Source organism: Phyllostomus discolor, chromosome 14 (genome assembly GCF_004126475.2).
Source record: "Phyllostomus discolor isolate MPI-MPIP mPhyDis1 chromosome 14, mPhyDis1.pri.v3, whole genome shotgun sequence".
NCBI lineage: Eukaryota > Metazoa > Chordata > Mammalia > Chiroptera > Phyllostomidae > Phyllostomus > Phyllostomus discolor.
Window position 1 is genome coordinate 29,024,368 of NC_040916.2, and position 23,373 is coordinate 29,047,740.

The 23,373-nt window shown below is 62.7% G+C and overlaps 1 protein-coding gene across 3 annotated transcripts in view; it reads left to right on the forward strand.

Moving 5' to 3' along the window:
- The window catches only part of LOC114489509 (cytidine monophosphate-N-acetylneuraminic acid hydroxylase), a 32,811-nt gene extending 24,323 nt beyond the window's left edge, over positions 1 to 8,488 (forward strand). For all 3 annotated transcript variants that reach the window (XM_036014986.1, XM_036014985.1, XM_036014987.1), the window contains exons 11-14: positions 1,549 to 1,723; positions 2,477 to 2,593; positions 5,016 to 5,131; positions 7,287 to 8,488. In XM_036014986.1, coding sequence (XP_035870879.1) covers positions 1,549 to 1,723; positions 2,477 to 2,593; positions 5,016 to 5,131; positions 7,287 to 7,455 — 577 coding nt within the window. In that variant the 3' untranslated portion in view covers positions 7,456 to 8,488. The remainder of the gene's footprint in view (positions 1 to 1,548; positions 1,724 to 2,476; positions 2,594 to 5,015; positions 5,132 to 7,286) is intronic.
- Positions 8,489 to 23,373: the final 14,885 nt, after the last annotated feature.

The window sequence follows — 23,373 nt, forward strand, 5'->3', positions numbered from 1 at the left end:
CTGTCTGAACAAGATAAGCTATGAGTTGGGCACTTTCAGTCGAGGGGGAAGCCCACGTCTCCGGGAAGTTCTCGTCCTGCAGGAACTGCTCAGCCGCCTTCCCCATCTCAGAGCCTCCGGGGCGGGGGGGAGGGGTCCTCCCGGTGGGGGTCGGCAGTGAGTGGCTGGAGTCAGTGAAGTGGGAGCAGCCTGACAGGTGGTTTCCCACCGGCCTCCGCTCCAGAGCGTACCTGTGACCTGCAGGCCCGCTGCAGGTGGGCAAGGCGCGGACAGCCAACATCGGTGGCACGGACCTAGAGTCTGTGAACACCTGCCTGGAGCCAAGTGGAACCGCGAGTTCCTCGCATAGAAATGAACCAGTGGAGTCGGAGAGGGGCGCAGGCCCCCAAGCTCACCTCCTCCCGGCCTCACCCCACCACAGGCCTGCCCATGGCGGGCAGGCAACCGCCTCTGCCTGTGGCTGAGCCCCCGCATCAAACTCCTTACCCAGCCTGGTCTGTCCTCCTCCAGGCATCCCCACAGACCCACCCGCATCGCCAGCCCTATGCATGGCCGGTGTTCGGCTCTTAGTTTTTCACGTAGATTTGCACAGCAGCCCCTGCTGGTGGCTGATGGTTGTACAATCTCGGCATTGATTGCAATAAGCATAAAGATTTTATTTATTTATTTTTAGAGAGGGAAAGAGAAAGAGGGAGAGAAACATCGATGTGTGGTTGCTTCTCTCGCCCCCTACTGGGCCCTGACTGGGAATCGAACCTGCAACCCCTTGGTTTGCAGACCAGCTCTCAGTCCACTGAGCCACAGCAGCCAGGGCTCAATAAGCATCTTTTCAAATGAAATAACAGGCTCTGTCCCGGTGGCTCAGTTGGTTGGAGCATCATCCCATACATCGAAATGCTGTGGATTTGAGTCCGGATTGGGACATGCACAAGAGGCAACCAATCAATGTTTCACATTGATGTTCCCTCCCTCTCTCTCCCTGCCTTCCTCTCTCTCTCAGATCAATGAACATATGCTCAGGTGAGATAAGAAAGGAAGGAAGAAAGAGAAAGAGGGAGGGAGGGGGGAGAGAGAGAGAGAGGAAGCAAGGAAGGAAGGAAGGAAGGAAGGAAGAGAGAACAGACTAGAACAGACCTGAGTACATTGCATAGGACAAGGGCGAGTGTCGTTTAGGAAGTTACTGTATCCCAGGGACCCTTGACATGGGGCCCCCCAGGGTCCTGGCGTGGAGTGCCATCCTTCCCGGGGTCACAGGAAAGGTCTGGACACCCCCTGCTGCCAGAGTCACCTTTCTAAAACGCAAAGCCGCTGCCGCCCCTCCCGTCTTCAACTTCAAGGTCTCCCCAGTGCCCTCAGGATAAAAGCGGTGTATTTTCTGTAGCTCCAGGGCCAGAGAGGCCTTTGCTCACTTTGAGTACTTCTGGGGGGCCTGGGCCCCCTCTCTGAGCACGGGGGTGGGGGAGCTACTGGGCGGCTTGGTTTTGGATTTGGAACGCTAACATGTGCCTGCCTGCCTTCTCCCACCGCCCTCTCGCCTCGGTCTTGAAGTGAGTGCATCACAGAGCCTCCAGGGGGCGCCAAAGTGTACAAGGACACCTGGGACTTCGGGCCCTACCTGGAGATCCTGAATGCGGCCGTGGGAGACTCCGTGTTCCAGCACCCCGCCTGGATCGAGGAGTACTTCACGTGGGCTGGATTCAAGGATTACAACCTGGTGGTCCGGGTAGGCCACTCTGCTTGTTCTTCTTTGCTGTCGTGGGCTGTGGGAGTGGACGGAAACCCCAGGATCCCGAGCCGTGTCCCAGTAGGCTCTCCCCCTCCCAGCGCTGCCTAACGGATGGGCCGGGCCGGCTGACAACAGCCCCCCCACCCCGCTCCACCTTTAATGGGGTGCACTGGGCCTTCAGTGGGGCGCACTCGGCCTTCAGTGGGGTACACCCCGCCTTTAATGGGGCACACTCGGCCTTCAGTGGGGTGCACTGGGCCTTCAGTGGGGTGCGCTCGGCCTTCAGTGGGGTGCGCGCAGATTTAAAAGTCTCCAGAATAAAATCGGGGTGTCTCTGTCAGCTCCCAGTGCCCTTCAGGGAGCTGTCTTTGCCAACCCCAGACCCGGGAAACCCTGGGATGCGGGGTGCGCTCGGTCGTAGGGGAAAGGGAACATGGTTGGAGACTCGGGTGAGACGATTTATGTTTAGCTGCCGTGTGACGACGGGAAACACCCCACACGGAGTCACTGGGCAACCGTGGGCGGTGCTGGGTGTCCGTTGCCGGTACACTTAGGGTATCGAGAACCTCGGAAAACCTGATGGGAATCGATGAGGGGCAGGAGCTGGGAGAGGGGCAGAGAGTCCTCTTGTCCAAGCCCCAGGTCACCGAGCCCGTGTGGGCGCCCTGGGGCCTTACACAGCCTAGAATTCCCTTAAGGACCCTGACCCAGACTGACGCGTCTGCCCCTCCCCACGCCGTCGTCCCCCAGATGATCGAGACGGACGAGGACTTCAGCCCTCTCCCGGGCGGGTACGACTACTTGGTCGACTTCCTGGACTTGTCCTTTCCCAAAGAGAGACCGAGCCGGGAGCACCCCTACGAGGAGGTGAGTGGGCCGTGCACGTGGGAGTGGCCCTCGTCCCTCCCTGCCCCTTCCTTCCGTCCGCCTGAACCTGTTCCTTGAGGGTCGTTTAGAGTGACCGAGGAGCGGCCAGGCCAGCAGGACTGGTGCTTTCACGCCTGCCCTGACTGTGCTGCACCTGTCACAGCTCACACACCCACAGGGAGACAGTCCCTGCCACCAGGCTGCGTGCTTGCTCTCTGCCAGTGCTCTGCAGGGCCGGTCTCTGCCTGCTCCTCTCTGTCGGAGGAGCAGCTGGGCGCTGCTGCGAGCCCCTCGCCCCACATCCAGGGGCGTCTCCTGCCCACGGGAACCCACGGAGTGGGCCAGAAAGGGGGCTGAGCCAGCATAAAGGAACACAGTTCCTGAGCTCCAGTCTGAGCAAACCCCTCACCCATGGCAGGCGTGAGCCTGGAGCCGTGGGCTCAGGGCAAGTTACTGAGCCGTGCGAGCCTCGCCTTCCCTCCTGCCACGGGGTGCATCACCTTCTTGCCAGTTTCCCATGAGAAATAGCATGAGAAGCCCCAGCTGGTGTAGCTTAGTAGCTTGAGCTCGGGCTGCGAACCAAAGTGTCGCAGGTTCGATTCCCAGTCAGGGTACATGCCTGGATTGCAGGCCATGACCCCCAGCAACCGCACATTGATGTTTCTCTCTCTCTCTCTTTCTCCCTCCCTTCCCTCTCTAAAAATAAATAAATAAAATCTTTTTAAAAAGAGAAAGAAATAGCATGAGATATAGCATACATGTGAGCATGCGCTAGAATTCATGGGAATTCCACACGCATGTGAGAGCCGTTAGCTGAGCTGGCAGGGCACGCGGCCCATCCTGAAGCTTCTGCGGAGTGCCTGGGGGGCGCGAGTGGCCTCCAGGTGCCGCCCTCACTGAATAACGGTGTCTTTCAACCACATTTTAACAGCTGGATTTGTGTTCTCAGCTTCCCAGAGAACTTGGAAATCTGGATTTTCAATGTAAAATACCCAGATTTATACCTGTGGGAAGATAATCCAAGTTTTCACTTTATTTTATTTTTTAAAAATCCCCACCCAAGGCTATGTTTATTGATGGTAGGGAGGGAGGGAGGGAGAGAGAAATACGATGTGAGGCAGAAACACTGATGTGTTGCCTCCTGCACACGCCCCAACTGGGGCTCAACCCCCAGCCTAGCTGTGTGCCCTGACCAGGAGTCAAACCCGCAACCTTTGGTTACGGGAAGATACTCCAACCAACTGAGCCACCCAGCCAGGGCGATAGTTCCGTTTTCTAAAAGGGGCTGTAGGTCAGGCTGCACTGGGCCAGGGGTCACTAGTTGAAGCTTCGAGGGTGAGGAGCCAGCTACGAGGCCGGGCACCCCTAAGTACCAAGGTGCGGAGGCTCTGGTCCTGCGACAGGACCCATACGCTGCCTGCTCTCTCGCTCCCCTCCCCCAACAGGTCCTCCCCTTGTATTCCGAGAGCCGTCCGGAGGTGCTGCTCGGTGGGACCGCGCCCGGACGTGGGGCAGCTGCTTCCTGTGCACCCGCTGTCGCCCCCTGCGCAGCCTCCGCCCCCCGCGCTGAGTTCCCTCGGGCTCTGCCGCCTCTCCCCGCCCTTTGGCTGCCGCTCATCGCAGGAGCTACTTGAAATCGCAGCCCACCTCTGCTTGCCTCCTAAGCCTGTGCGCCCTGGCTGTCCAACACCTTCTGCGTCAGGGGCTGGGGTTCTCGACAGGTAAAGGCCGTGGCGACCTCAGGGAGGAGCCGCGCCCAAGACGCTGCTGGCCCTGCTTAGCCTCTGCAGGCTCCGGCGGGGGACCAGGTGTCCTGCGTCCAGAGGAGCAGCGACGGCGCACGCTGGCCGGGCGCTCCCTGAGTGCCGGCCCTGCTTACGCATTCTGTGTACCTTGGCTGAATTACTCCTCACACAGATCCTGGGAGGAGTGGTCCCGTATCTTCGTTCTATAAACGAGGCGATGGCCCTGGCTGGGGTGGCTCAGTGGATTGAGCACCGGCCTGTGAGCCACAGGGTCACTGGTTCGATTCCGTCAGGGCACATGCCTGGGTTGCAGGCCTGGTCCCCAGTAGGGAGCGTGTGAGAGGCAACCACACACTGACGTTTCTCCCCCTCCCTCTCTTTCTCCTTCCCTTCCCCTCTCTAAAAATAGATAAATAAGATGTTTTTTAAAAAATAAAGAGGAAGCAGGCACGGGATGGTAGCGCCTGGATTTGAACCCACGAATCTGACTGTGCTCTGAGCCATGACGCACCCCAGCTCCCGACCCGTTTCCCGTTCCTCCGTTTCCCCCGCACTCCGGCCCCTTCTCGCCCAGCCTGTGGTGTCCGCTGTAGCGGCCGCCTCTCCGGGACGCCCCAGGCACATCCAGGGGCCGCCGTGCGGGGGGCGCCCTGCTCACTGCCCCGCGTCCGTTTCAGATCCGGAGCCGGGTGGACGTCATGCGGCACGTGGTGAAGAACGGCCTGCTCTGGGACGACCTGTACATCGGGTTTCAGACCCGGCTGCGGAGGGATCCGGACATATACCACCACCTGTGAGTCCGCACCGCCTGTGCTCCCCCACCCCCCCGATGCCGACTCGGTGACCGGCGGTCACGGGGGGCTGCAGCACCAGAGCTGCCTTCCTCTGTTAGCCTGTGGCGAGCAAGTCTGGTTTGCCCTGGCGGAGTGGCTCGGTTGCTTAGAGCGTCCTCCCGTACCCTAAGTTAAGGGTTCGATTCCTGGACAGGGCACATACCTAGGTTGTGGGTTTGATCCCTGGCCAGGGTCCTCTGGGAGGCAGCCAATGAGTGTTTCTCTCTCTCCCTTCCGCTCTTTCTAAAATCAGTAAACATACCCTCGGGTGAGGATTAAAAAAAGAACAAGAAAACCCTTGTGAGTCCCTTGCATTATCAGACTTTAAGGATACAGGGGAAGTGCTTGAGCTGAAATGACAGGAAGGCCCCTGGGCCATCTTCCTGTTGGCAGAGCAGTCACCAGAGGGACGCGCCCCTCCCGTTAGCCCAGACCCTCTGGAACACGCAGGAATTTATTTTCAAGGGGCAAAACCCACCACCTCCCTTCCACCCTTGAGCTCACGAGCTTGCTCGAAATATATTAAAATTTCTTTTTCACTTCTTTGCCTTCAGTGCTTTTAAAGGATAAAAAATGGGAAGGCTGTAGAAGTCTGTAAAACAGACAGTAAAGAACCCGCCCCACACAATCCCGTTTCCTGCCCCTCCCCCCACTGCGCCCCGGGGGCGGCCTTTGGGGGCAGCTGGGTGGGGATCACCCAGGACCAGGCCCCGGGGGCATCGGCACTGCCCTGAACTCTTTGGTTCTCCACGAAACGCCCCCTGTGGTTGCGGCTGGGTACTGTCGCCGATGTAACCTAAGCCCAGGGCCTGCATTCGACAGCTTGCCTTTTTACCCATCCGTGTATCTTTTTTTTTAATCCTCACCCAAGGATGTGTTCGATTTGTGGGTGGAGAAAGGGAGACAGAGACAGACAAAGAGAGAGAGAGAAACACCCATGTGAGAAACACCCATGTGAGAGGAACATCGATTGTTTCCTTGCCAAATGCACCGCAGCTGGGGATCGAACCCGCAAACGTTGGGTGTACAGGACCATGTTCCAACTGACTGACCACCCGGCCGGGGCTCATTGGGGCGCCTTTGGTCCCCCTCCTGGTTGGGACGCACATGTCAACCTCAAATGTGTCAACAGCCATACAACAGTCCCCACTGTGGTCTCTTTCCCCAACGCGCACGCCTGCCTTCCTGTTCTGGGGAAGCGGGGCTGTGTGCGGCACCTCCGGGGGTGGGGGGGTGTCCTGGGGGCTACTTAAGGAAACATCCTCCATCTTGGAAACTTCTAGAATACTGCCGTGTGAGACTGTTGTGTTATCTCGTGTCCCCACGACAAAGGCCCTGAAAGTGAAGGCGGGGGGTTCACAAGGAATCTTGGGAGGCAGCCACAGCCCAGTTTGCCTTCGTTGCTCTTAAAATGCGATGCGTGTGTGTGTGTGCGTGTGTGTGTGGCTATGGAAGCAGTACGTATCTGCTGTAGGAAATGTGGAACGATGTTGCGAACGTAAGAAGCAACTTCAACCACAAGTAACCGCACATCACAGACAGAGCGATTCATACTTTGGTGCCCAGCTAGCCTGTTTCTGTCCAAGAGCTCGGAGGAGTACGTGCACTGTTTACAGAAACAGGGTAACGCTGCGCACACCTTCCTGCCCGCGTGTTCCTGGAACAGTCTGCCCCACCGTGTGTCTCCCTGCAGAGTTCTCGCTTCTCGCTATGGGAACGGTGGTTTGGCGAATAAACGCCGATTCCTCAGGACAAATTCCTAGCGCAGGGGTGGGGCTGCGGGACCCAGTGCCCACACGGCCTTGCCGCCCGCCCAGTCCTGGCTCAGGGAGCCAGCCCCCCTCGCGGCACCGACGCAGGGGGCCGCCCAGGCCCCTGCCCCCCCCAGTCTGGGCCCTGGTGCAGCGGGCTCCGTGCAAACACCTGCGCTTTGCCGCACAAGGATCCCCCACAGCCGGGCCAAAGCGCCCCGATGCTGAGCCGCCTGAGCGGCCGGACCAGCCCCGAAACGGGTTTCTCGGGGAGCGCTGACGGCGGGAACCGACACACCCCGAGACGCAGCAGGCCAAAGGGGGGAGGGAGCCAGACCTCATCTCTGCTCTCTCTCTCTGGCAGGTTCTGGAACCATTTTCAGATAAAACTGCCCCTCACGCCCCCCAACTGGCAGTCCTTCCTGACGCGCTGTGAGGGGCTCGGGCCCGAGCCGTCCCCGGCCAGGCCCCCCGCAGGTCTGGGGAGCACTGCCGCCGGCGCCCCGTCGGACTCCCTGGGGCACCTACACTGAGGAGCAGGGTGCCCGTCGGGAAGCCTGCCCCGGGGGGAGGAGAGGGGCTAACGTGACGTAGATGCCGTGAATAGTGACGACACCCAGCCGCAGTCGGTGGGCCCGCTGGCCTGGGTGAGGCGGGCCCGCAGCCAGTGGAAACCCAGCACAGAAATCAGCACCGGCGGCCGGCGGGTGCGGAACGAGACCCTGACCATGTGAACAGAATCGGCCACGAGACCCGGAGGGCAAGGCAGTGACGACAGAGAGAGACAGAGACACCCCCACCTGCACTTCCACGGGCCACTCCCCCCCCCCCGCCCCCAGGGCGGCCACCCCGCCACCCCGCCGGCGCTGCGGCTTCATGAACCGACCTGCCACCCTGTCGTCCCACACTGGGATCGGGAAGGTCACACAGTGTGACCACAGACGGGGATTCCTCGACTCACACCTTCGTTCCCGTGTTCATCGTCCACTCACTCCCCAGATGGCTGCTGCCCCCTCTGCCCAGCGGACTCTGACCTTCCGGGAAGCGGACGTCCTTGCCCGCGTGTCCCGGGGCACACGCGTGTGCGTCCCCGCTGCCCCCGAGGAAGACAGGACAAGCGGACGCGGTCTCCCGCGGTCAGTGGGACTTGCGTCTGAGCTCGGGTCCACATCCTCACCGGCGGAACTGAGGGCCTAAGTCGGACAGTCTTTTCAGCTGGGAAGCTCCCTGCTGAGCCCAGCATGCGGCGCCGGGCCGGCGCCAGGCCAGAGGGGTGCCGAGGGCGTCCCCACAGGACGCGATGGCAAGGCAGATGTGGGCCGGGGACACCGGGGAGAGAGAGGTTCTGTCAGACCTCTGCGAGGCTCAGGGGGTATTTCAGGGCAGGTGGGGTGCTGAGAGAGTGGCTTGAAGAGTGGGTGAAGTCTGTAATACGCTGGCGTGGAGGGGAGGGGTGGGGGAAAGAATATTTCAGGCAGACAGAGTGGGTGAGGGGACCACAGTCATAGCCCCCGGTGGGTCTCACTGACCTTGCAGCGCCATGGACTATGTAATATGAACTAAAGATTAGAAACACCCCTGGCTGGTGTGGCTCAGTGGACTGAGCACCAGTCTTTGAACCGAAGGGTCACGGGTTTGATCCCTGTCAGGGCACAGGCCTGGATTGTGGGCCAGGTCCCCAGTGGGAGGCACGTGAGAAGCAACCACACACTGATGTCTCTCTCCTTCTCTTTCTCCCTCCTTTCCCCTCTCTCTAAAAATAAATAAATAAAAATTTTGTAAAAAGAATAACGAACATTTGCCCCAAGGCAATCAAAAAATGAAAAGTGCTGAAATGAGACTCATCCTGCTCTTCATTAGTAACATCTCTCACTCACGGGAAGGTTCGGGAAGGTACGGGTCGCGCCTTAGACTCAAGAAGCTCAGAGCAGTGGTTTCCAGCCTGCGGGCTGCCCGAGTGTGCACAACGTGCAGTTCCCGCCTCTCCAGTCAGGGCCACCGACCTCTGCTCCCTGACACTGTCACACACACACACACACACACACAAACAAACAAACAAAAAATGCAGCATCAGCTCTGGCTGGCGTAGCTCAGTGGATTGAGCACGGGCTGCGAACCAAAGTGGTGTGGGTTTGATTCCCAGTCAGGGCACATGCCTGAGTTGCAGGCCACGGCCCCCAGCAACCACACATTGATGTTTCTCTCTCTCTCTCTCTATCTCCCTCCCTTCCCTCTCTAAAAATAAATTTAAAAATAAATAAATAAAATCTTTGAAAAAATGCAGCATCCAATACAACAGCTGCCCAGTGTCGATGAGTAAAAATTCTATTTTTTGTAAGAATGGCAAAAAATATACTTCTGGCGCACCGCAGAATTTTAGCAGCTGGTGTGTGCAGGCCCTGAGGTGACCGAGGCCAGACATCCCCAGCTTAGGCCAAAGCGTCTGATGTCACTCGGATGGTTTCACTCCGTCTGTGGGGTGCTCACACAGTGGACGTTGGGGGATCTCGAAGTAGCCAGGTGATGAGCATTTTACTGATGTCAGCCACCGTTCTCTGTAAAAGAACCAGTTCACTGGGACTGGGGTTGTTTTGATCCAGTGACAAAATCCGTTCCTTAATGCAGCGTATAAACTCTAACAAAGAGACCTTTGATTAATAAAAATAGGAGCACTGTTAATGATGTACAGATGAAAATCAAAATCAATGGAAAACTCAGCAGTAAAGATCTGTATCTTGAAAAAACTAGGAAACCCTTTCATGAACACTTAGAAACACTTCACCGGTTAAGCAGGCAGCCAGTCCCACTGGTGCCGCTGACGCCCGCAGCTGTTCAGGGTGCTCACGGGATCCGGACAAATCCACGCGAATGCACTCCTGGGAGGATGGGGTCGGTGACGAGGTTTCCATTTCACACACTGGCGTTTCCAGTTCTCCCTCTCTCTCTCTCTCTCTCTCTCTCACACACACACACAGAGGTTTTCTGATTCTGTGTATCACCTCCTTGATTCTGAAGCCACAAGAACCCCACAATGAAATGTTTCTCCTTTGATCTCTGATCTCCTGCTCTGTGATCGAAACCTCGACTATTTACTCATTCACACCAATGACGTTTGATTATGGTTCACCTTACACATTATCGCAACAAAATGCGGGATGTTCGAGAGTTGTGGTTTGAGACTGACAGTACATAGTAAAATACTCAACTTTCCTAAAAGAACGAACGTACGTGTGCACTGTTGACTCCTTCCGGAACTCGTGATGAGTGCCGAGACCCACTGGCACCAAAACCAGCCCGCACCCGTTCTCGTCAGGAGTCCCGGGCACGCGCCGAGTGCTGAAACATCTTTTCCTCGCCCAATGCGACCGGCACAGGGCTTGACGAGTTCCGAGGCCCACCAGTACCGAGGTATATGACGTATATGACGTATATGTTACAATGCACGCAAGCAAAAAATAGGTTATTCTTCAATGTGGATGTCTCCTCTCGCCCCCACGCCGATCTCTGTCCCCTCCTTGAGATCCAACAACCCCTCCTCACCCAGACCTGCGGTCCTCTGACCTGCACGGCTCCCCTTCGCCCGCAGGCGGCCCTTCCTGCCTGCGAGCCCCCCACCCCGCACCTGCCCTCTTGCCCTCCCCAACCTCACATCTCATTTCCGCGAGTTAAACCGAAGCCACAACATCATCCTTGGCACAACCCGCTCTAACACCCACCGCGGCTCCAAGTCTTACACCTCGACCTTCAAAACACACCCTGAGCGCCGCCCCCTTCCACGGGCGCCCCGCCACCAAGAGCCACCAAGATCGGGGAGGGGGCGGGGGAGGGAAACGCAGCGGCAAGGTCAGCGTCGGGGGCTGGGCTGGAGGAAGGATCTGCCCGCGCCCCGAAAGCACCGGGAGCTGAGCGCCGTGCAACCTGCCCCCTGGCTACTCACGGGAGCCGCGGGAGCCTCCGCCGGGCGGCGTCCGGAAGCCGGAGGGGCCGGGGCACCGCAGCGGCGGGGCGCCGCCGGCCTCTCGCGTCTCGGGAGCCCCGCTCCGGGCGCGCGAAGAGCCGGAAATCGTCGTTGGAACGCAGCACACGCCCGCCCTGGGCCGCTTTCATCTTCCCGGATGGGTCCTCCTCCCGAAGGACCCCTTCACGGCGCTCGCCACCGGCCTCGGGCCCGTGTCGCCGGCAGGTGGCGCGAGAGGACCGCGTCCACTCGCTCCCCTCCGGCCCCTCCCCCTCCGGCCCAGGCTCCGGAGATGCCCCGCGGCGACCCACCCACCAGCCCGGGCCTCTCTGCAAGGAAAGGAGATGAATTTCCAGCACACACTCACTAGCAACAATAGCCAACGTTCTGTGTGTGTGTGTGTGTGTGTGTGTGTGTGTGTGTGTGTAACCCTACTACCACTAGTGTCAGGCGCCCCGCTAAGCACACAGCGTACACTGTTCCTTGAAGTTACGAGGAAGGTCTCCTTTTCCCTGTTTCACCCGCCAGGACACCGAGGCTCCCAGAGAGTTCACCAGCCTGCCCGGGGTCACACCACCCACCTGGGTCCAGAACTTGAACTCGAGTCTTGCTGCCCAGGACACCCTGGTCCTGGGCCCCTGGTGGGTCCTGTGCCTCCAGCAGAGGGACTCCGAGGGTGGGTCCTGTGCCCTCTGCCTGGGAGACCCCAGGGTTCGGGGGGTTGGGGGCGATTCAGACGTTCTCCTGTGACCCAAGCACCTGCCCGAGGATTGAAGGCGAGCACACAGCGTGCTCCCCGTGTGCCCACAACACGCACCCACGGGGACCCCGAAGGCTTCTCGGACACAGGTGAGCAGCTGGTGGCGGTGCCGCGCCCCAGCTCCCGGCCTCTGTTTTGGAGGACTGGACAACTGTCCGCTCCCCGCCGGCTCTCCACTGAGGACACTTCTGTGGACGACCGCCTGGGTTCCAGAATCCTCGGGGACATGGCCTTTTCCCGGCCGCAGCAGGGCTGCCGGGCGCTCCGTGTCCCAGGGGCTCTCCGACAGGCCAGGTCGGCGGTGCTCGCTCTTCGGACACTGAGGACGATGGAAGGTTTGCCCGAGATGGGTCCTGCTCATCCACAGGGCCTCAAGCCACGAGCCTCCCAACCCCCAGTGTCAGACAGCCGCGCCGGGTGCTGAGTGCTCCTCACGCCCAGCCAGGGGCCTCCGTGTGTCCAGGGCCCTCTGCTGTCTCCCAGGCGATGTGCCAAGTTTTTAACGAGCATCGTGTCATTTAATCAACCTTGTATTTAGGTACTTGTGAGCTGTGGGGCGCTGGGGTCCAGGCCGGGTCTGCCGCTCGGAGGTGATGAGGGCCCCCGCTGCCACGTGAGGCTGTCACGAGCACGGAGCGGAGCAGTTTGCAGCAAGGGCTTGGCCAGCAGCCTGGACACAGCCAAAGCTGTCACAGTGGGGGCTGCCCCTCCCCTCCATCTACTGAGCAGGACTCTGAACCCCCTGGGATCTCGCCCCAGGTCACAGAGCGGAGCCCCAGCCTTGAGGCCAGGCCATGAGACTGCCTTGCTACATTGTTGGCAGAACTGAGTACGTTAATTATTTAAACCGTCTTTTGTCCCGTCTTTGCTGTGTCTGGAAATACGCTTAGCTGGGTGGCACACAGGGCTGAGGGTGGGTCCACGTTAGTCCCTCCCCCCCCCGCCCCCTCCCCGCTGTGGGAGTGAGGCCACACGGGATTGTGGGAAGCTCTAGTGCGGGCGACCCCGTGCCCCATTTGCCCCGGACAGTCTCGACTTGCTGCCGTCCTCCTGCGTCCTTCCTGCGGGCGGCCTCTCCCCGTGGAGCCGGTTCAGACAGTCAGTGCGTGCGCACCTCGCCCACACCGCTGTCCCCTTCAGCAAACAAACAGCGGCACGTTCTCCCAGTCTGGGGGCTGCCGGCCCGGCCCGCAGCGGGTGCGGGGACACCTGGGTTCTCCTGTACGCCTGCACCTTTTTTCTCCCGCAGCCTCCCTCCATCCCCCCAACTCCTCCCGGTTTCAGACTCTCGGCTGCGATGTGAGGTTTACGAATGGTGGGCTCTGGAGTCCCCAGGCTGGGGTCTCTGTCCTGGGACCCCTCTCCCCAGACGGCAGACCGGTCACCTCTCCAAACACAGGTCCCTCCTCGAAGCAGCGCGGAACCCGAGGCTGGACCTCGTTGTAGGACAAAGCGCCGCAACCGCAGCTGCCTGTAGGTGGCGCTGCGACCCTGTCGTGGGAACAGCCTAATGACAAGGTGGGATAGTCCGGCAACTGAAACTCTGGTGTCCCTCCCAGCTGCATCCTGATCCCTGCCAGGCCGCACGTGAGCGTGACAAGGTCTGAGACACGGAAAACTCGAGTAGATTCTTTCTTTCCCGTTAAACCAGGCGGGGGAAGCCAGCCTGCTGGTGGGAGTCATGCACGCCACGCCTCCCCGGCCGAGCACCGGGCAAGCCACCGGAGTTCTAGTCTTGCGGGGCGCTCAGCCACTAAGAGGGTGCTGCCCCCCAGGCCCTCCGGAGCCCTAATGCTGCCCACGCGCACCACGTGTCCCAAGGCAGTGCCCTCGCTCTACAGTCTCTGCTTCATCCCGTAGGGGGCTGCCCCCTGCGGCTTGTCACCGTGGAGGCAGGACGCGCACAGTCCGCGTGGCAGCCGGGTAGGTCTGCCTTCTCATCACCCACTCTCTCCTGTGGGGAAGAGCCCCACCCGTGTTGCCACACCCGCGGAGCGCCTCTAGGCCTCATCAACCAGACTCACCGTGATTGGTTCCTGGAGGCCACGTGACCCAAGTTGAGCCAATGAGAAGCGGTCCTGAGATTCTGGCTGGTCAGAGGGCTGAGCACGCCTTCTTTTGGGGTTGCTAGGAGACTGGGAGTGGCGGGGCGGGCGGGGCGGGCGGGGCGGGCGGGGGGGCAGCCGAGAACCCAGCCGACTCTGCAAAGCAAAGCTGCCGAATGGAAAGCGGATTTCTGATGGCCTCGTGTTGGCCCCTGACCTAGCTGTGCTCGAAGCCAGCCCACCCTAATGACCAAGACAATTAAACCCTGTCTTGCACGTGCCATTTCGAGTTACGTCTCTGGCACCCGCACCCCAGGAAGTCCTGGTTAGTGCACCAGAGAAATGTGTCACTGCTCTTGGGAGGGCAACATCTTAACAACGGGCTTGTTTTCAGCTCAGCGACTTGTGGTACTCCGGTCGCCGGCGCCACACTGGGGTGGCTGGAATATTCCGAAGTGGGGTTAGGGACTAGGGGCACCCAAATGCCATTCATCAGCGACAGTCCCCCACACCCTGTCATTGGGACTGGCCAGGCTCCAAGGACCGGCCCTGACGCCCCACGCAGCTCCCCCGGCGCCAGGTTCGAGGACAGCAGCCCCATGTGGTGCCTCCATGTGGGAACATTCCTTCCCCGGGCTCCGCCTTCTAAAGCTCAGGACCAATGAGAGTGAGGATGACCGGGTGGGAGTCGGCCGTGGTGGCCGCTTGTCCCAGGCAGGCCGCCCGTCGCCGCCTCCATCCAGGGCCCTCCCGCTGGGCCTCCAGGCAGGCGCTGGACTTGGCAGGAAGAGGCTATTTTTCTGAAAGTTAAGACGGCTGTCCCCACTGGCGGGGGAGGGGGCAGCAAAGTCAAGTCACATTCCAGACCAACTTCTTCTCCTGATAAGTGTCCTGCCCTCCTCGTTTCCTTTGAAAGATCGTCTTCCGAGGGCAGAGGAAGGGCTCCCAGCAGCGTCCCCCACCGGGCGGGACGCTCTCAAGAATGCGGGGTGAGGAGCAAATGACCTCTCAGCGGATGAGAGAGCCCCTTCCCGGGGACTTCGGCTGCCTTCGTCAGCGGTTCTCAGAGGAACTCAGAGCCCCTTCCGTCTGTGGGACTGTTTTAAGTGGAGCCCTGGTAACGGGTGTAGGAGCGGGGCTCAGGTGTGCGCTGTTTACTAAGGGGAAGCTCGGGCAGCCAGGAAGGGGGAGCTGGACAGAGCCCAGGGACCTCTGCTGAGGCCCGGGTAGGTGGTGCTGGGGCGCCGGGCTCTCAGGCAGCCTCACAGGCAGGTGGCTGTCCCCAGGGACGAGCCGCCCGGAGGGCAGGAGGACGTAACCCTGGGGCCCTCTGGCCCACGACTCAGGAGATGGAGGGCAGTTGAGCAAATGCACACAGAGGGGTCGGGGACAAGGACCCCAGATGTCAGCATGGGCACGTTGGTGCTGGTCCCACTGGCAGTTGGCTGTTGGCCTGCACAGGGTGATGAGGATGTAGGAACGAGGCGGCCACTGTGGGGTGGCCAGGCATGGACGTAGGCCACGGGAAGCAGGGAAGTCCCTGATCAGAGACTCGCCCCCGGGACTACAGGGTGCAGGGTTCCGGCTCGTGGCTCTGGGAGGATTAGCTGGTGCTTGGAGATAGCTCTTCTGTCTCTGAGAAGTACCCCTGTCACTTCCCCCCGTGTCACCTCCCCCCGTGTCACCTCCACCTGCATCACATCCACCCCATCACGTACAACCCTGTCACCTCCTCCTCTGTCACCTTCTCCTCCATCACCTCCACCCCATCACCTCCTCCCCCAGCACGAGGGAATCAGCCCTCCACAGCTGACTCCATCTGCCTCCAGGGCCTCTGCCCAGCCCAGACTTCCCCTGGGAGTTTGGTTTGGGGGCCGAGAGGACCCATGCAGTTGGCTGTTGGCCTGCACGGGGTGATGAGGATTTAGGAGCGAAGCGGACACTGTGGGGTGGCCAGGCATGGACGTAGGCCCCAGGAAGCAGGGAAACCAGCTCACGCAGAGAAAGAGGAGGTCAAGAGCAGCTCAGTGGCTAATAACCGTGTCCCCCTGGCTGAGTCTCGGGTCCTCCCCCCAACCTACGGGGTGGGAGCTGTAACTGTTGTCTCCCAGGGCAAGGGCACGCAGGCCTCAGGTGGCCGAGCGACCAGCCAGGGTCACCCAGCTGCAAAGGGGGCAGTCCAGAGTCCATCCTCCACCCAACCTGGGAGCCACACTGCCCACCGGCTGCAGGGAAGCTGGGCACTTAGCGGTGGCCACTCGGGGGACAGGCGATTGCAGCTGGGCCAGGCCAATGACTGTGGAGACAGCCGGAGGGAAGGTCTGAGGGGCAACCAGGGCGGGAGTGCACGGGCCTGGCTGCTGGCTGGAGGTGGATGGACAGACAGACGGGTGAGGGGAAGGAGAGAGGCCTCTCTAGGGCTGGAGCCGCCGGTGAAAGGTGGGCGCTCCCGAGGAGGAAGTGCTGTGAGGGGCTGTTTGAGAGGAGGGGCTGGGGGGGGGGGGTGTCTGAGCAGGTGAATGCCTCACTGTCGGTCCTTCGCAGTCCACCTCGAAGTCCTCCATCTCCTCCACAAAATCCACCCCCATCCCTGGCTGGTGTGGCTCCGTGGATTGAGTGCCGGCCTGAGAACCTAAGGGAGGGTCCCGGTTCGATTCCCAGTGCCTGTGCCTGGGTTGCAGACCAGGTCAGGTCTCCAGTAGGGGATGTCTGAGAAAAAAAACACACATTAATTTTCTCTTTCTCCTTCCCTTCCCCTGTCTAAGATAAGTAAATAAAATCTTTTAAAAAGAAAGAAAGAAAAGAATCCTCCTCCAACCGTGTGGACTGCTGCGAAGTCAGGTCTGAGCAGCGGTGGAAGGAAGCCGGTGCTGAGGCTTGGGGGTGGGGAGGGTGGAGCAGGCCCCGCCCACCCGGCTGTGCACACGGGGTCCCACCCCAGGCCTCTCCGAGCCCCTTTCACTTTCTCTAAAGTGAGAGCGTGTCGAACGTGATGTTGCCCAAGATAACGAATGCTCCACCAGTGGCCGAATGTTCTCCGTCTCTGCCGAGGCCACAGGGCACATATTTCAGAAACGGAGGGTCCGGCCAGACTGCAGCCCTGAGCACGTATCGTCCCTGGCAGCGGTTTTCGGTGACCCAGTTTGAAGAGTTAGCGTAGGCTGTGGTTGAACGCAGAGCCGGGCTGCCTGAATCCAGTCGGTCACGTGCTGGGTGTGTGGCCTTGGCAAACTACTCACCTTCTCTGGGCCTCGGCTTTACCCCCTGCAAAATGGGCGCAGGGTTGTCATGAGAATGATTACTGTACGACGACTCAGAGTGATTACCCTTCAGCCTCCACTTTCTGATCTGTGGAATGGGGTTCGTGATGGCCGCTAATCACTGATATTAACACGCAGTAGGGGCAGGAAAACCGAAGTCCCGTATGTACCTACAGCAACGCGAAGCCGCCCTCCTGGGGAGTGCTGGACCGGTGAGGGCAGATGGTGGAATGGACAGACAGACAAACGGAGCTGGCTCCCCAGCCTTTCCCGTTTCCAGGCGGAGAACGGAGCCTCTGCCCTTGTGTCCGTGGGTGTGACGAGTGGCAGGGTCCCCGCTCGGCCGTCACTGGCCCCGAAGTCTGAGAGCCTTCGTTTCAGACCGAGACCAGGTCCTCCCCAACGCCCCTCCCTCACAGCAGCAGAGGCCCGGGCCCCGCCCCTGCCTTCCCCGAGGGGGTCGGAGGCCTCTTCCCCCCAGGACGGCGCTGCCGTGGGGACCGGCCCGCTGTGCTCCTCTCCCCCACACCGTGCACTGAGTGCCACGGATCTATCGCACGTGAGCTGGGAGGAGGGACCCCATGATGACACTTTCTGGGACGCGTTCCCCTGGGCACTTGGGAGCTCGGGGAGGAGGGGACAAGGAGGTCGGAGCCGGGGGTCTGAGCGTCGCCCACCTGACCCAGAGGGACAGGGAGAGAGCACGGTGACACATCCTCTGCCCCTCACCCCACGCCCTGCCCCGAGTCTCTGCATGGCTGTGGCGAGCCCCCTGTCCGGGCTTGTGCTGAGACTCACACAAGAACAGGAAAGGCTCCTTCCTTCCAGCCCTGCAGCCCTTGCCCTGGGCCATCTCCCCCTTTGACGGATGAAGACACTGAGGCACAGTGACGTCCCCGCACCACGGTGCTCAGGAGGCCGCGGAGCGTTTGCACAAAGGCAAGTCGGCTCCGGAGGGCTCGGTCCGCGCCGCCAGCCTCGGAGCTCATGGGAGGAGGAGCCTGAGGAAACCCCTGAGGAAACCCCCTGTGCAAGACCCTACCGGCCCCTACAGAGTCGTGTGCCTCCACCTCCTGACCCCTTGCCAACCCCGTGATGTCCGTAGGCCACGCCCACTCTCAGGAGAGGAGAACCAGGCCCAGAGGACAGCGGTGTGGCCACAGCAGCCGCTGGCCGGCGGTGATCACGACCCGCCCGTCTCACGGCCATTTCCCTGTCCCCTTTCCCGCCTGTGACACCAGAGACACGAGTGACGGATGACAGCGCGTCCGCCGTCAGCAAGCGCATGGGTTATCTTGGGCTAAATGCCATCACTTGAGTGTCCCTTCCTCTGGCTGCAGCCTCGTGGCAGGACGGTCCAGTGACAGCTCAGTCCTGCAGCGGCCTGACGTGGCCGAGGGGGAACGTGGGCCCAGTGAGCGTGGGCCGTCCCCTCCCGGGCGCAGCCCCAGGACCTCGGAACGAGGGGCTTCCGGGCGCCCCCCGCAGGGAGGGCGCAGCCGCTGGGGCCTGTGTCCTCACAGCCGGTAGCAGGGGCTGGTCAGACCACGCATGCACTGGGGGGGGGGGGTGTTGAGGAGGGTCAGCTGGAGACTGGGAGAGGCAGACAACGCTGTCCCAGCCGCTCCCGGACGCTACCCGTGTCCCGTGCACACCCGTGCGTGACGGGGGAGAACACACACTGGGCTCCGGCCACCGAGAAGCTCGCTCACTGCTTGGACGTTAGAACAAACCAGCGCACAGACAGGAGCTGTGACACGTCGGGTCTGGGCAGGCAGCCCCCCGGGACGGCGGAGCACCAGTGGTGGGTGGGGAGCCAGCGTGGGCTGTGGGGCCGGTGACCCGAGCGGGGGCCCTTCCGAGTCCACAAACACGGACCGGCGGCCTCCCGCGCCAGGCGGCGCCCCGCAGCCCCGGACCGACACGGAGAAGGCTCCCGTTTCAGCCGCCCTGCGAGCGGACGCACCTGCCCCACCCCCCGGCCCCGCGCCACGGCTCCTGTGACGTGGGGCGGACGCGGGATACATTACCGCCCCGCCGTCTTCATGCATAAAACATGGCCCCGGGGCCGCCCGCGCGCCCGCAGCTGCCGCCGCCGCCGCCGGGGGAGCCGGGAAGGAAGGCAGGGGAGGGTCACGAGATAAAAGCGGCCGGCGGAAGCCTCAGCCATGAGGAAACGGGAGGGGGGCTCGCGCTCCGCGTGACCCGCGTGCGCCGGCCCCGGCTTCCTGCGCGCGCGGCCGCTCCCCTGCCATGCGGAGGCCGTAGGCGCGTCGGGCCATGGTGCTGCGCTCGCGGCTGCACTGGATCCGCAGCCGGCCATGGCGCGACCGGATCCGGCGGAGGCAGCTGAACCGTGAGTGTCCCGGGCGGCCAGCCCGGTCCCCGCCGCGCTCGGGCTCCTGCGCACCCCCCCACACACACACACAGCGTCCGCCTTCCTGCCCCCCACCCCCAGCGTCCTGCCGGCAGCTCGCTCCGCTCCTGCCGAGGTAACTGAATACGCCGCCGGGTTGCAGGGGCGAGCGGCCGGGGGCCTCTCCCCTCCTCCCCCGCCCGGCCGTGCGCACACCTGTTGAGGGGCCGGGTGGGCTGGAACTTGTTGTGACGGGCGGTGTCGCTGGGACAGGGGAGGCTCTGTGGGCAGCAGCGCACGCTCCCCGGAAAGGACCCCGCTGTGTGCGTTGTGACGCATCCGGCTCCCAGTCTGATTCCCACGGGGGTCCCCGGGGTGTGTGGGGACAGGGACTGGGGAGAGCCTGTAGTGCGGGAGTAACCTGGGGGGGCAGGCAGGTGGAGGCAAGTGTGTGCCCCACCTGTTCCGCACCCACAAGCCACCGGCTGTGTGTGTCTGTGGTCGGGAAGGCCGGTTGATCTCAGGTGTCAGCAGCTCTGGACCGTGAGCAGGGCCGGGGCTGCCGGGGCATGCGTGGGGGGGCCACTGGGGGGGGCGGCATGGGGGCAGCTCACTTCTGACCTCCGTCATGAGAAAACAGGAAGCCACGGCGAGAAGTTGCAGCTGAGCCTTGGCCGCGGCGGCCTGGGAGGCGACAGGGAGTGGCAGAGACTGCGGGGAGGGGACGGCCTTGTCCTGCCACGGGAGGGCACCCACCACCCCCTGCGACCACCCTGTCCTCAGGGGGAAAGGGTCCGACTGGGTGCCAGTTTTCGGCAGGGATGCCTTCCCTCTGCAGAACCGCGACGACCGGCCAGTTGCACGCTCTGCGGAAGGGTCCCTGCTGGGTGTCGGTCTCGCTGGAGGCCGCCCCTCGGGGTCACCGAGGCCAAGCTGGGTGGTGGCGCGCACCCTTGCCTGTTGAGACACACGGTTGGATTAAGGTGGACGAGGGGCAGGACCTCGAGTGACAGCCACTGTCCCCACCTGGGGCTCAGGGGGACGCGCTGGGCCGGGAGGACCCCAAACGCAGCAGGACCTGCCTCCAGCGGGTTCTTCCTGAGCAGAGCCGGGGCGGCCGGGGGCCCTCTGTTTCAGCCGGCCGGCCGCTCCTGCCTGGGTTCAAGCTCCGGTTCCAGACGCCCCCTCCTGGGACGTCCCCTCCTGCGTCCTCGGGGACGCTGCGTGAGGCCCCGGCAGCGAGCCGCCTGCCCTGGAAGAGCAGGGACTCGGGGCGGGAGGGAGGCCTGGCGGCCAGAGGAGTTTTACTCAAGTCGTGCAGCTAGCAGCAGGGCCCTGTGGTGGGCCTTCTGACACAGTGACGACGTGTCGGGCCGGGTCAGCCCAAGCCCGGCCTCCTGGGCAGGACCGTCCGAGGCGGGAGGTGGCTCTGACCACTCTCCTCCAGGGCGGTGGCTCCCTCCGGCTTCGGCCTCGGGAACTGTAGCTGGACCGGCGCCGTGGTTTGGGGTGGCTGTCCCCATGCGTGGGCACCTGTGCGTGTGCGGACAGCAGGGGGCCAAGGCCGTGGGCGGGGAGGAAGGCACCGAGGAGGGAGGGGACAGGAGCGGCTGCGAAAGCCGGCTGGGACAGGGTTTTGCAGTGGCTGGAACCTGCCTCTGGTGCCCGTCCCCGCCCCCTTTCCCCGAGGCCCCTCACAGGTCTGCGTTCCTGACTGGGACGCCCCGGCCCCGCTGGCCCTGGGGGCACCGCTGGCCCTGGGGGCTATGCTGTCCACGAGAAAAAGGAGGAGGGCGCCCTTTCCCTCAGCTGCACCAAGGGACCCTGGATGGCGGTGGGAGGCATGCAGGGCCCCCAGCTGTGCCTGTGTCACCAGCAAAGCCCCACTCTCTCCATCCCCCCCCCCGCCCCCCGCACCCCCCCCCCACAGGAGGCCGGCCCGTCCAGGACCCTCTAACGCCAGCGGCTCTCGCTCATCAGTTTAGGGCCGCCTCAGCCCCGAACCTGGAACTGTTTCCTACTGCTGCTCCTTAGCCCACCCCCGCCTCCCGTCTTAAACGGACTCTCATTGCTTGTCGCGTGGCCTCCGCGGGGCGGGAGCGGCAAGAATTAGCTGCGTCTTCTGCTCAGGGGCCCCGCCGCTGCAGGGAGGGGGTCGGCCGGGACCACGTCCCCAAGACTCAGGGTGCCCTGGGCCCCAGGGTTGTGGGCAGAATCGCGGCTGCAGGACGGAGGCCACCCCGGGGACGAGGGGCAGAGACGGGGCCCGGCTGGCGGCGACCGGACGGTCTGGAGGCTTTCGAAGCAGCAGAGTCGGGGGGGTCGTGGCGTGGGCCTGGGCAGGAGGGTGCCCGGGACCCTCGTGCCCTCTGGCTGCCAGAGTTGGGGGGGGGTAAAAGGCCAGAAAGGCCCGGAGAGGGCGTGTGTGTGCTTTCCTGACACGGAGAAGACCTGCTTCAAGTCTTCTGCGAGGCCTCCGCTGCTGGCCTGTGGCCGTCCCCTCCCTGCGTGTCCACAGCATGGTCACCCTAACGGCACTGGCCCCACGGTGTGGTCGGGGGCTGAAAGACACGCACCCGGAAGAGCACCCGGCACATGGCAGTGGTGCCTCCTGACACCTGCGAGACTAGAAGTGGCAGCAGCGACACGTGGGACCATGGGAAGGGCTGACCACGGCCTCCACCAAGCTCGGGGCTGGGGAAATGCCAGGCTGGAGAAGACGGTCCCCTCTCAGCCCCTGACCTCACCCGACCTCGTGTCCACCGGCCCGCCCTGGCCCTGGGTGCGCTGACCCCTGCCCTCGGGGAGCTGGGGCGCATGTCCCCCCCCAACACCAGAGTGCCAGGCTGTCCTCTGCACAAGTGTGTCCAGGGGACGTGGCCCAAGCGGAACCCACGTCTGGGGGAGCTTTGCGGGGGAGGTGGCCCGATGACATCCTCTGCGGGCCCCCGTCCGCGGGGCAGGGGCCACGTCTCTGTCCCCGAAAGGTCCGCAGTGACACGGCCGACGCCCGTTTGGGGCCAGGGTCCCCCCCGCCGGCCGAGAGGCTCCACGGTGACTGCCCCGCTCGGCTCACGGCCGCTCCCCCGACTCGGACGTCGCGGGCCTGGGGCCGGGAGCGCGGGCGAGGCTCTGAAGGGCCCTCCCGTGCGTGGCCGGCCAGACTGGCCTTAGAACGAGGAGCTAAGGACCCAGCGGCCGCTCCTTGCCCTCATGGCCTTGGAGGGCGGCGCCCTGGGCCACAGGCAGGTCCGGGAGTCTCGTCTCTGGGTCCAGATGCTGGGGCCAGAGGGCCACGGGCCTCAGAGGGGTGTGCCGGCGTCCTTCCCAGCTGCCGCCCTCCGCGCCGGCCACCAGTCCACAGACGGCTCCGCCTGCGGGCCCAGTGTCAGCTTACAGTGCCGCGTGGCACGCTATCGGCTTTCCGCCTGGCAGGCCTGCTGCCCTGAGGGGTGGGCGGCTCTCCTTCCCCCGGGCCCCTCCCCCTGGAACGGGGCTCTGGCCTGGGCGAGCCAGACAGCTGCGTGACCTGCACACCCTAGGCCAGGCCCCACGCCCCGCCCCGGGGCTGCAGGTCAACTGGCCACCCCGGGGTCCGGTCCCGACGGCACAGACTGTCCACCGAACCTCGGCTTCCCTGGGCTGGGCCTCTCTGTCTGAGCTCCACCCACGAAACCCTCTCTCGGTGTTTCTTCCCTTTAAAGCTCAGAGACCCGGCAGGAGGCAAGCGAGAGGGTCACCCCAGGAGTGGAGAACAAAGGAAGAAGCTTGTTAGGACATTCTCCCTAATCCAGGGGTCAAAGGTCACCCCAGGCCCAGACTGGCCACTGGCCAGCCTGGCCCCCGCAGCCTAGCCAGCAGCTCCGCCCCAGGGCCTCGGTGTCTCCCCAGCTCCTCCCGCGTGCCCGGCGCTCGGCCAACCGGAGAATCCGGCCGTGGTCTGCGCTGGGGACCCCGGTATTCACACGGACGTAAGGATGACTCATACACCTTCACACAAGGCGTCACCCATTTTCCCACCGCTCAGAGGAACCGCTGACCAGCCTGACCCCCCGGCCTGAACCACCAGCCC